This window comes from Rhinichthys klamathensis, unplaced genomic scaffold (assembly GCF_029890125.1).
Source record: "Rhinichthys klamathensis goyatoka isolate OS25496 unplaced genomic scaffold, OSU_Roscu_1.1 h1tg000139l_1, whole genome shotgun sequence".
Taxonomy (NCBI): Eukaryota; Metazoa; Chordata; class Actinopteri; order Cypriniformes; family Leuciscidae; genus Rhinichthys; species Rhinichthys klamathensis.
The window spans coordinates 1,406,694-1,419,608 of NW_026606674.1; the positions used below are offsets into that span (position 1 = coordinate 1,406,694).

Here is a 12,915-nt window from a genome sequence, read left to right on the forward strand (position 1 = left end):
GAGCCCTGGAGGATAGAGGCATGGCAAAACCTTACACGATCTCAGACAAACAACATGCACTTGATTGTAATGTTACACAGGGCTGTTTGTGACTGTATGCATGGAATGAATGGGTTATCTTTGAGGTGGGGGCGCACTGTGAGAAGGGACGATACATCAGGTGGCTGGCAACTGACTCAAAGCCTAAGGCAGATGGCCGACCAAAAAAAAAACCAACCAACCAACCAACGAAAAAAAAAAAACACACCCAAGAGTGTGATATCTAATCCTTGGTCCAGTTCTCTGTTGGACCGTTGTGAAATGGTCAACACTGTGCCACATGGAAAAAGCATCACAGCTGATTTGTCCAATAATACGTCATTAGCCATAAAAGGACAATTTTATATAGCTCGTTAGCTAACAGGACATGTGCAACTATGCACAGATCTGCCAATTACGAGTTTGGGCGACTAAAAACATTGATATATAATATTTAGTCTAGACAACATAATCTATATACTGTAAGTGGGTACACCGGGTTAAATACCATCAAGTTAAAATAGTATTTCAGGTTCAAAACAAATTAAGCTAAATTGAAAGCATTTGTAGTATAATGTTGGTTTCCACAAATATAATTTGAGATGTCCCTCATTTTCTTAAAAAAAAGAAAAAGGGGGCCAGTTTTTTTGAGGATTTAAAATCCCCAAAATAAAATCCTAAAATATTTTTTTAAAGCACTTACATTAATTCTTCTGCATTATTTCAGCTACAAATTGTTCTTATCATTTTATCACTGTTTTAGGGTTTAAGGTGTTTAAAGTTGTAAAACTGGACACAAAAGCTTTTTTTCACTAAATTATGTTAAGATGCATATTGTTTACATTGGTTATGGTATTGCAACAATCAGTATTTTAATGTCAATGGATTGACCACATTTACTTCCACTGTGCCTCAATATGACCCAGTTATACGCTTTTTTTCAGACAAATCAAAAATTACTTCAGAGGTAATCAACATTATGCCACAAGTGTTATCGGTGGGTTTCAACTTGCATTGAACCTGTAATATTACTGAAAGACATAAGCAAAATGGTAGTTTAGTTAAATAAAGCATGTTAGATTCTGAGTAGATTCATAAATGCTTTTTGTGTTTTATATTATAGACTGTGGTGCCAGGGGAACATTTCCAACCTTCTTCAAAACAACCAGCAAGAAAGAAGAAAGAAGAGAGATGAAATGGGAGTTATGGGAGATTCTAATGCAAGTCATATAAATCTATAGAGGAGGGTGGAATGAGGCAGAGGAGCAGCGCCACAAGGAATTCCAGTCGCATGAATAAGTGAAAAGCCCGATGGAGAAGGTGTGTTTCCATTGGAGAGACAGAGGAAAGACAAATAATGAACAAAAACAGAGATAATCTTTGAAGGCCAAATTAAAATCTTGTACATATTGAGAGATTTTAAAATATGGCCCTTAAGTGGCCTTCAGAAAAAACACAACTGTTGCCCTTTAAATCTTGTTAGCAAAAACAGGTTACTACACACACTTGCACACAAACTCTCATATGCACACACGCCCAACGTTGTCACAGTAGCAAAAGAAGTGTTGAAACCTCGCAGGAAGAGAGAGAGACTAAATCTAATCTCAAGTGAGGATGTTACTCAAATGGAAGCCCTTCAGCACTGATCCTGATAAAGCAATTTTCTACAGCCTTGAGCCGTTTTGATCAGGACAATCTGGCGAATAAACAACACACAGCAAAGGCATGTAGTCACACGCATTAATGTCTACAATAATAAGGCCAGTCTACAGATAAAAACGATAGGACTGTCTTTGCTTTCAGTCTCAGCTAAACTGGGATCAGTGTTGTCAGCCATCTTGGTAGGGTACTCTTGACGGAATAATGATGAGTGAAGTCATTAGCTGTACCATGTGAGGTGGAACCGGACACACATGCTCTGGCTAATCTGTTTGGAAAACCTGAAATAGTCTCACGGGATTACAGAGAGTTTGAGCAACCTGGTGTGCAGATCCACGACACACGATCAAACACACAGGGTGGTTTACACGTGAGAGCCATCAAATGCCGTGGTGCGCAGGTCAGAGCATGTCAGTTTAGCATTACCTGTTCATACGGACAGAGGAACACGTGAATTTCCTTGGAGTAATGTTAGGGTTTGTTGATATATGCTCTCTCACTTGGAATACCAATTATAATTGTTTTATTTTAGTAAAATTTTGTAATTATTTACCACAGTATGGAGAAAATTTTATTTCACACAAAAGAAACCATGCACTGAGTATAATAAAATGAATAATGAATAGAATAACAACAACAAAATGTAACAGAATATACCTGATAAGCCTTATTATGCAACAATTGATTTGGTTACCAGATCAATTTAGTGGCTTTTTTCCATCTGGAAAAGTTGGTATGTCAGTTTGTATTCATTTAAAGATATAACTTAAGTGTAGAAATGCCTCCAATAAGACAAAAAAAAAAAAAGCATTGTGAGATTTGATACATGCAGCTCGAGGAAGACACATGTGTGTCCCTTAGGAGACAATTATTAGCTTTGAGTCACACAAGCAGTTACCCTCACCGGACAGACTGATGTTGACACACTGGTTTGCTTGCAAGTGTTATTCTACACAATCAAATCACAAAGAGACTAAGCATTTTTTTTTTACTTTACCAGGTCTGGGATTTTTTATTTATTTTCAAAACTCTCATTTATTTCCAGGCATTCGATGAATGTGGGGATCCTGTAATTAGCTACTGTAATTAGCTATTGTATAATATAATTCAGAAGTTAATTTTAGATTATATAGTAGCTAAATATAGAAACCATTAATCAACAAAAGTCCCAGAGGTCTAGATCCTTCATCTAGGCAACTAATGTTTAACCTGACTCCGCCAGATGGATTTGCTCCGCATATCCATCTGGAAACCTTCCGTTGAAGTAGTTTTGGTAAGGGGCGAAAATACTGGTTAGCTGATTGGCCTATGTTGGTGATAGACGGGCCAAATCAACCAATCAGATCAACGAAGCATATGACGTACTAACAGAGCGTATCTTTTCCTCTGAGAAAAGCCTCCAGAGCAGTGTTTTGCTCTTCTTTCAGTGAAGAAATACTCTGTAATTCCGATAAAACTTGCTCGATAGCCACGCTGATGCTAGTTTCATCCGCTGAAGCCGACATGTTCTTTAGACTGAACTGACGCGCTTCTCGTTGCGTCACACCTCAACCCGCCTCAAAGCCAACGCTGATTGGACGTTCGTTTGGTGAACTGCTCCCAAATTTTCTTTAACGGAAAGTATCCAGACTGATCTGCGAGTGAAACCTTGAAAGCTCGCGAGATCAGGATGGTCTCACGAGGCTAACTAATGTTAACATGATGGAACATAAAGTGGTGAACTATCCCTTTAAATATATCCCCTTTCTCATTTAAAAAAAAAAACATTCCAGTGTAGTAAAAATACAGAGTGATTCACAAATAAGTTTTTTTTTTTACCTCCCAACTATGTTCACTATAAAGCAAAGGCTAATTTCCATACAGGAAGCGAGTTTGTGAGTCATCTGAGATGGGATCAGACTATGACTCTCCCTGTCCTTAGTGCACACACATTCCTAAAAAAATTCACTCAAAGAGGCTCAGAGCGCATTTGATTACACAGTCAAGTAAACCGGGACAAGAATGATGAGACTTGTATATAATGCAACAGAACAATCAATGTTCAAAGCGCAAGAGCAAAAGGCCATTCTCCAGAGAAATACATGAACTGTAGCTCACCCAAATTCATTTTAAAGCACACCTCTGATCACCAGAGGTGATCTAAAAAAATGAGTTAGCTGTTAGCTTTGATGCTGTCTATATGCCTATATTTACTTCAAGTAGTTGACAAAAATCCTACTTTAGTACATTTACACACTTTCTCTCAGACATTCTCTTCCTTGAAAAATGACCAAAAAAACTGATCTCATCTTGTTCAGAGGCACATACAGCATATTCTTGTCCAATAAAATGCCCTCTAGAATCAGAATGTCCCGTCCTCCTAAATTATAAATACCACCTGCCTACAGCAAGCAAAAGAAAGTAGCAAAAGTAGTCTTTTAGTGTTGCAGGCAGTGAGGAAAAACTAAAAGCTCCTGCCAGCTAAAAACAGAACAATATCTTTGAGGTGTTCCGCCCCAACTTCCTGTTTCAATAGCAAATAAAATTAACTGAAAGACTTTAACAAGGAGTTGCAGCAGAACTCTTACCTCTGAGAGATGTGGAGTAGGGTTAAATCCACACAGGTTGCACACAGTCTTCTGGCACTCTGTACACATGCTGTAGTTGGGCGATTCTCCTGATCCTACATTCAGCTTCACTTTACAGAGTGGACAGCAGGACTGGGTGTCAGAGCCTGAATCTTGAATTGGAGGCTCCTCTACTTTAGATTTTGGAGGGGATGTGTCCGCTGATGCTTTTCCTTCAGCAGTTGGTTTTGGAGATACTGGGTCTTTGGAATAAGCAGGTGGCGTGTCAGGAGGTGAATCTGAGCCTGAGTCAGGGAGGGATCCAGGAGGGGAGTCTACGTCGGACACAATAGGGGAATCAGGGGGCGATCCCAAAGGAGATTCGGGGGGAGACTTTGATTCCTCCCCAGAGATGAGATTAGTGGCAGAGCTCAGGATGGATGAGCCAAAACCAAACATCTTTCCAGAAACACCCTCGGCAGCCTGAGAAGTTGCTGCCGGAGGCTTTGCTGAGTCAGTGAGCCCACTGAACCCACTAAAAAGTTTTCCGGTGACCGACTCGCTAGCCTGTCCTGCAGAGCCAGCCTGAGGTTTGGACGACCCACCAAAACCACTAAAGAGTTTCCCTGTGACTGACTCTGTAGCCTGGGCACCTGCAGAAGGTTTTGTCACCTCTGTCAAACCTCCAAGACCAAATCCCCCAAAAAAGCCCCCACCATCCTGTTTTGGGGTAGTTTTTGCTGGAGAAGGCTGGGGACTACCTTTTGGGCTCTGTGAAGGTTTTTGAAGAGGAGGAGGCTGCACACGCTTGGCCCCTAGTTGATCAGGGTGAGGTCCCTGATGTGGTCCTGGTTTTGGTGTTGCTGGAGGTGTACTTCCTTTCCCTGTATCAGCAATACTCTGTTGTTTAGTCAGCATTGGGGGCTTCTTCCCTGGCTCAACCTTTAAGGGAGACCCAGAAGGGGGCTCTATCCTTTGTGGGGAAGGAGGTGCAGAGCCCTGCTTGGCTGGCTGTTTCATCATTGGAGGTCCAGGAGGCTCCATTCCCCCCACCGCCCGCTGCATCTGACAGTTCAGACACAACCATTCCTTACCCTGTGGAAACAAGCAGAGAAAGTCAAGGCACATAAGCATAATTTTATTTCTGTAAGAGTATTGATTTGCAATTGTGATTTCCTGAAGCTCATTGTACATAAAAATACCTCAAAATATATTCGTCTATATAGCCGGCCATTGAACAGAAACACCTAGTATAAAACATTTTCATTTGCAGCTAACTTGCTGTTATTAAAACCTTTTCATACTTATTGGATTTATTAGTAAGCCCTGAAAGCCACGACTTTATGATTTAATTACACTATGATTTAACCTTCATAAAAACACTGTACACTCAACATTATGTGACTAATAGTGTTATTCCCTCTAACATAGACCAGGAATAATGCCAAATGTATGTATAATCACTGCCTTTATAACTCATGAATGTAGTTTCTAAACACAGTGAAAAACAACTTCCTCCACTTCCTGTCTGGGCGACGTAAGTAACCTTGATAATCTTCCACCTACTGTGCAAATACTTTTTTCCTAAACTCAGGATGAAAGGAATTAAAGCAGGGTGACTCTCAAGCAGAACCAAATAAGAGTTATTAAAACAAACCCTGCACAGCTTTAAATAACACGTATGAACTGAATTAAGTCTTCACACATGAAAAAATGTCTCATCACATGGCATTCCTCTTATCTATATCTGGATAATAATTTAGACCAGTGTAAAATCTATGTCACTGATGTACTAAGGGGAGCATATTTGTCTCTTACCGCTGAATCTGGTGGACTGAAGCCGCACAGACTGCACACCTGCTGTTTACACTGAGTGCAGGTGTTGTAGTTGGGTGGCTGGTCTTTGACTTTAACATTCAGCTCTGTAGACTTACAAAGAGGACACATTGCTTTCCCCTGAGCAGGCCCAGTTTTACCAGGTCCTTCTGATTGAGCCCCCGGCCCAGGTTTGCCCTGCTGTTGAGGTCCACTGGGTTTTCCTGCAACTCCTGGGCCGGGTTTCACAGGCCCTTGTGGCTGGGGGCCTGGTCCTCCAGGTTTGGGTCCTTGCTGTTGAGGTCCCGGTCCTCCAGGTTTAGGCCCTTGCTGCTGAGGTCCTGGTCCACCAGGTTTAGGTCCCTGCTGTTGGGCTCCTGGTCCTCCAGGTTTAGGCCCTTGCTGCTGAGGTCCTTGTCCTCCAGGTTTAGGCCCTTGCTGTTGAGGTCCAGGTCCTCCAGGTTTAGGCCCTTGCTGTTGAGGTCCAGGTCCTCCAGGTTTCTGTTGAGGTCCAGCTCCTCCAGGTTTAGGCCCTTGCTGTTGAGGTCCTGGTCCTCCAGGTTTAGGCCCTTGTTGTTGAGGTCCTGGTCCCCCAGGCCTGGGTCCCTGTTGGGGTCCTTGTGGTTGGGGACCAGGACCTCCAGGCTTGCTTTCAGGCCCCTGTTTTTGCTGAGTAGGTCCCTGTCCTTTAGGGGGACCTTGCTGAGGTGGCTTAACCCCTTGCTGCGGAGGACCCTTCCCCGCTGCACTCTGTGGTCCAGGAGGCTTTCCATCCTGCTTTGCAGGCTGCTGCTCCTCATCATCACCAAACAAACTAAACTTTGGGATGCTGGCAGAGGAGACAGCAGAAGAGACTGCACTCAGGGGGTTGGTCCCACTCAGGAAGCCAGACGAGAACATGCCGGTTCGTGGTTGTTCTGGGTCTTTTGGCTCCTGCCGGAAACGTGACTCAAGGAGGCTGAGGGATGAGGGGCTCCGTCCAGGCTTTGGCTTGGGAGGTGGCCCCTCTCCAAATGCATCTACAGTCCTACTCTTACTGAGACCAGCTGAAACTCTGGTGCCACCAGCTTGAGTCTCTGGTGGCCTGTGGAGTGAACAGACATAAGGTCAACTTCTCATTCATTAGTCTCAATTAAATATATATTTTTATAACAGATTAACAGATAGGTGCTTTATATACTTAATAGCTATTCTGGGTAAATTTCAGAACTACATTAAAAGGGGCGTTGCAAATTATTCAGACAATCAATCAATAAAAGCAAAATCAAAATTTATACAGCAGAAAAAAGTACATCTAAAAGGGCACCACGGTCCCACTATTAGCCAAAAAAGAACGACACTGATGTTAACATATATTTTATTATTGATGTCAGTAAATAATGTTAATTATTCCTTCTTTTGAACATGTATTTATTGGGGGTTTTTTCCTTAAAAAAAACACACACAAAAAAACCAATACAAAATACAAATTGTATAATTCTTCCATGTCACAACCCTATATAAATGATTCCTTCTAATCTGAAAACAACAGCAACAAAATACACAAAACTAGTAAAAAAAAGTAATTGTTTTTCTACAATTTTTAATGTGAAAGAAGATAATTTAAACTGCTAAATAACTAACTTTCAGGGCAGGCCACCAAAAAAGAAGAAGAAGAAGCCAAAAACCCAAATTATATTGTTATAAGTTTCTAAGTTTATAAGTTATAAGTTTCCCAGTGCATTAATAATTAGAATTTTCCCACTATTTTTCCTTTCAAAGTTTAAAAAATATTATACAATATTATGTTTCTCTAGCCTAAATGCTAAGTGTAATCATTTTAGAAAAATATGATCATATTAAACTATTTATTCCAAATAAAAACTAATTTAAAAGACACGTTTTTCGTTTTTGGCACATTGTCACAATCATTTCATTTCATTCAGTGCATCACTACTATTAACCCAGTGGCTGTTCAGCACAGCAGCCTGAACTGCTGGTTGTTTTCGTGGGCGTTATTTTACATATATTTAGGTGTTCTGTCATTCAGTCACCCAAAGAAGATCATCACGCCACGTCCAAGATGCGTTTTGTTTCTGATCGAGTGGCGCTCTTTGCTGTGCGCGTTTCAGCACCATGGACAGTGGACCAAATATAATAATCGCTTAAACTGAAACGCGGTCCTGCTGGTTCTCAGGTGTAATATACCCGCACACTCCCCAAAATAAGCAAAGCAATCAATGAGCATGATAGCATTTATGCTTGCGGTGCTATATTTAGTCATATTCATATTTATGCCCCCCCCCCCCCCCCATTTGCGCTTGGGTAAAAATAACACATTTATGCCTAAGCAACTTTAAAGACACAGTTCAATTAGTTTACGAATGAGATCATGTCAAAGAGGATGTCGATCGTGTGCTTTCAAGTGATCGAATTTTCACAGACTTGTGTTATTCTCAGCAGGCAGTGTTTTCCAAACCAGCTCATGACATCACCTACACAGCCCATAGGAGGAAGATGGAGCACAGAGAACGCAACGTCGATGTGGATACACGGAGGACGAATGTTTATGAGAGGATCATTCATATTTTTCAAGATGTTTTTTATTTTTAAGAAAAGTCTATAACCCTGGTGTCTCTCATGGATTGAATAAAACGGTTTAATGAAAACATTCATCAAAACACTATGCACATCAACTGTGCACACATACACATAGTGACCCACCATATTAACGATGATGATACCAATTATGAAAAAAAAAAAACGTTTTGTGCAAAGCGGCTGTAATTTTCTCTATATACGTATAGCTGTAAAACAGAAGTGCACCAAGTAGGTGTTGAATTGCAATCATATGCATGTCTGAAAATTGGGCAGGAATAAATATCTCGCTATAAAACGACCGTAAACATGAAGCAAGAGCGTGAATGGGTGTGATCATATTTTGCATCGGTGATGCTGTCGTGATGTGCCAACCTGCAGTGCCCTGATCAAAACACAAGCCCATCATGCCCATCATACCCATCAACACAAGCGCTCGGTCACTGGAGGGATGGAGATCATCATCAGTACGAGCATACATTTATAGACACTTCAACTTGCCTGGACTGCGCTTTGGCCATAGCGGCCACAAGCTTCTTTCTTTCATCCTCAGACAGATTGCTGAGGTCTGCCTCCACCCCTGCGGGCATCTGGATGAAGCCACCCTTTCCGTCAGGTGCGAGTCCCGCTGGTAATCCAGTGAGCGCCCCTTCACCGCCTTCCAGGCTCGCTTCGTTCCCCATGATCGACCCCCTTTTCTTTTTAATCCCCCTCCCTCCAGCTAATTACGCGGCGATACGGGTCTTAATGTACTGAATAAGGCGACAGCGTCGGTATCCGCGGTTGTTTTGGATGCATGGCGTTTTATTTTTCCATTTTATTCGAGGGTCTCTGTAGCGTTAACGCACATCCCGAGAGCAGAGCCTCTCCGTGCGGGTGTAGGTCTAGAGTTGTGCGCCTCCCTCCTCCATCCATCCAACGCGCATGTCCCGCCCCTCACAGGTGATCATAAGACGTCGCCGTATGAAAAAAACGGAATTAAAGGGACAAAGCGCCAAATCTTCTCATAATTATCCTGTTTATTTTGCTCTCAAGTCGAGCCTAATTAACTGATTTGGTGGAGAGCAACTGTAGTAACAAAACGTGGTACCACTTCACATTACATGAAGCATGTTACACACTGATCTGTTTATTTCTAAATCATTTTAATTGAGTGGTTGACAGATTACATGTCCATAAACTTTTTTTTATTTATATTAAGATTTTTTTTATCTATAGAAAAGGAAAACTAGGGCTAATTGTCACAAAGGCCTCATTACCCTTTAAGATTTTGAGTCAAATTAACACCAAATTTTCTAAGCAGTTTCATGAATTGTTTTGTTTCATTATTGTCTTACTGTTGATTTTTTTTCTGAAAAGCCAAGGTTGTTTCCATTGTGACAACAAAGTGAAAAACAGGCACAAACTACAAGGAAATAAATAACCAATCAGATCAGAATACCGGTGGCTAACATGTTATGGCCTATAATGAGTCTTTACTTTGTCACTTTCTAATTATCAGCACTGTATTTGATATTGTAGCTAGTACACTTTAAAATTTTAAAATAAAGTTGAAACAGTGCTTTACCTTTCATTAATATTGTGCAAGAGTAAATTACTTTACTTTAGTAAATTTACTTTAGGAAGATTTAGCCATCCAACCACTGCATAGATCACACACTCACAAACACATCCATTCACATTCATCCTGCTCACAGAGCTCCTGCTGAATAGGAATAATGAGTCACTGCATCAATATGTCCATAAGTCATCAATATGTCTTTGGCTCATAGCTTTGCCAAGGGCCTGAAAACAGAAGGAGACACTGAAGGAGCTTGTCAGCAGTGACTTTGACAGTGTCAGAGGGAGAATCTACAGGAACACACTGCACACTTATAGGGGCTGTATGTCGTGTCAGTGCCATTTGTTCTCAAAATCAAACGGCAGATTTAGGATTTTCATTTTGCACTGCATGTTCTATGAATTGAAACCCAGAAAGCCCCAGACGTGCAACTTAATATTAGTATAAGTCTGAGCAGCCTTGAGGAGTGACGGAAGAAAATCCTGTCTCCATTAGCAACCTTTATTGATTCCCACTTGCGTGCAGAGATGAAGCTGACTGCAGGATCACTCTCACCAGTGTAACCAGATCAACACAGCACTGAACCAATCCTGAACAAAACACTATGAGATAAAACGTTAGGGTGTTATCCAGGGCTGCATACATGCATTTCCTAAAGTTACAGTTCTTAAACTGTTCATATCAAATACTGCAATTAAGCTTGAAGCAGCAGCAGCCAAATTAAATGCAGAAACACATATAGCGAGTCATTCTGAACTTGTGAAGAGTCCAAAAACAGATCATATTTTACAGGAAGCATCCATTTGCTCAATCTGATATGGAGATTTGATAACCCTATAATCACTGCTGAAATTTAAACCAGATGTATTTCAAACACTGTCTGAACCATGGTCTAGCAGTTAGCAGACATGCAACTGACGTTTTGGGCCACAGTGATTTCCTGATGAAGAGGTCGCCCCCTCTTCTCCTAATCATTTTAAGTGCTTATACCACTTTGACAAAAAGACCACAGGGAAAACCCTGTACCAGCTAATTAAGGTCTTCCGGATCTCTTGAAAATCATAGACAGGTGTGTAACAGCAGGGTTGGAACTAAACGCAGCAGGAAGGAAGATCTCCAGGAGCATCGATTTATCTTCAGCTATGGTTTAAACAATACATCATCTCCATGGCTGAAACTGATTAGGCAAAGAAAATGAACACTTCCTGTAAAATTCAGACCTATAATTTGTTCATTCACAGGGTTCAACCAACCAACCAACCAACCAACCAACCAACCAACCAACCAACCAACCAACCAACCAACCAACCAACCAACCAACCAACCAACCAACCAACACGCTTAGTCACAGACTGTACCCCAAAGTGTTATTTTAGTATTTATTAATACAATATAATTGTATATATTTATTTTTATATTTTAACATTTCATTTTAATTTAATATTTAGTCATTTTTGTGCTTTTGTTATTTTTTAATATACCTATTTAGCTTTAATTTATATTTATTTTAGTTTTTAGTAATTTTAGTACTTCAATTTCAACTTATTTTATTTCTAATGTTGCTAGGGCATGAACAATAAAAATTAATACTATATCCCCAGGTTTCACAGACAAGACTTAAGCCTAGTCCTGATGCATGTTTGAGCTGTTTTACCTGAAAGCAACTTGCACTGACATATCTTAAAATATGTCAGTGATATTGTTTTGTCTCAAGATGCATACAGTAATGTTTTTTTTTCTAAGGCACATTTATAAAAGCTACTAAACTTAAACTTAGGCCTAATGGCCTATTCCACGACCTGTCTGTGAAAACAGGCCTATAAGTTTAACTTTATATTAGTTGTAGTAAAAACACACACACACACACACACACACACACACAGTGGTACCCCACTTCCACATGCATCAATAATAATGAAACTAAAGCAGCACACACTCCTTCAAAATTTGGCATTATCATTCAACTCTCAGACACAGAATCAGTCATGCTGTGCATCTCAGTCCTATAAGGATATCAGATACCTTCAATGCTTCCGTATAACCGTTTACGTGTTATCCTCTCCTCCACCCTGTTTAACATCAGAGTGAAGACTGCATGATGTGACAGGGGGGCTTATTCAGCCCAGTCCAGAGCTCTGGGGCGAATTCGTCCTCTGTGCAACCAGCTGTTGTCCCTGGGCTATATCGAGGAGATGGACTCTTATCAAGATCCACAGATGCTCTAACGATCTCCACACATCAATTAATGAGATCAAAGAGAATTAGCGGTACGTTAAGCTCTCTATCACGACTATCTGCTGTTGGCACCACAATCAGGATAACTACAATGACAGATTATGATTATTGTTGTTATGGGGTAGTCCTGCCCTTATTCCCTCTTTTTCTGTTCCTCTTGTCTGCAGTGATGAACGGCGGCCCAGAACAGATAGCCTTTCCCACACAGGGCTGATCACTGGAGCGTACTCTAATGACCTCAACGCTCTGAAGCGGAAGTACACACACATACACCACACAGTCCTGTAAATATAGCTATGAAACCTGGCCAAACTATAAATATACAGTGCTATTCAAAAGGGGTTTTTTTTATGTTTAAATGTAACAAGGCTACATTTATTTGATCAAAAATACAATAAAACATTGTATTGTTTAATGTTTTAAATAACCATTTTCAATGGTTAATATATTTTCAAAGGTAAATTATTTCTATGATGGCAAAGCTGAATTTTCAGAATCATTACT

At 40.7% G+C, this 12,915-nt stretch overlaps 1 protein-coding gene across 12 annotated transcripts in view; it reads right to left on the reverse strand.

Annotated features, from left to right (window-relative positions):
- Positions 1-9,511, reverse strand: part of pcloa (piccolo presynaptic cytomatrix protein a) — a 57,522-nt gene extending 48,011 nt beyond the window's left edge. For 11 of the 12 annotated variants that reach the window (XM_056257522.1, XM_056257531.1, XM_056257521.1 and 8 more), the window contains exons 1-3: positions 9,117-9,510; positions 6,042-7,122; positions 4,245-5,318 (exon numbers count right to left, since the gene is read on the reverse strand). In XM_056257522.1, coding sequence (XP_056113497.1) covers positions 4,245-5,318; positions 6,042-7,122; positions 9,117-9,298 — 2,337 coding nt within the window. In that variant the 5' untranslated portion in view covers positions 9,299-9,510. Of the gene's footprint in view, positions 1-4,244; positions 5,319-6,041; positions 7,123-9,116 lie in introns of all 12 variants that reach the window. The other variant, XM_056257529.1, reaches the window with a different exon arrangement.
- Positions 9,512-12,915: the final 3,404 nt, after the last annotated feature.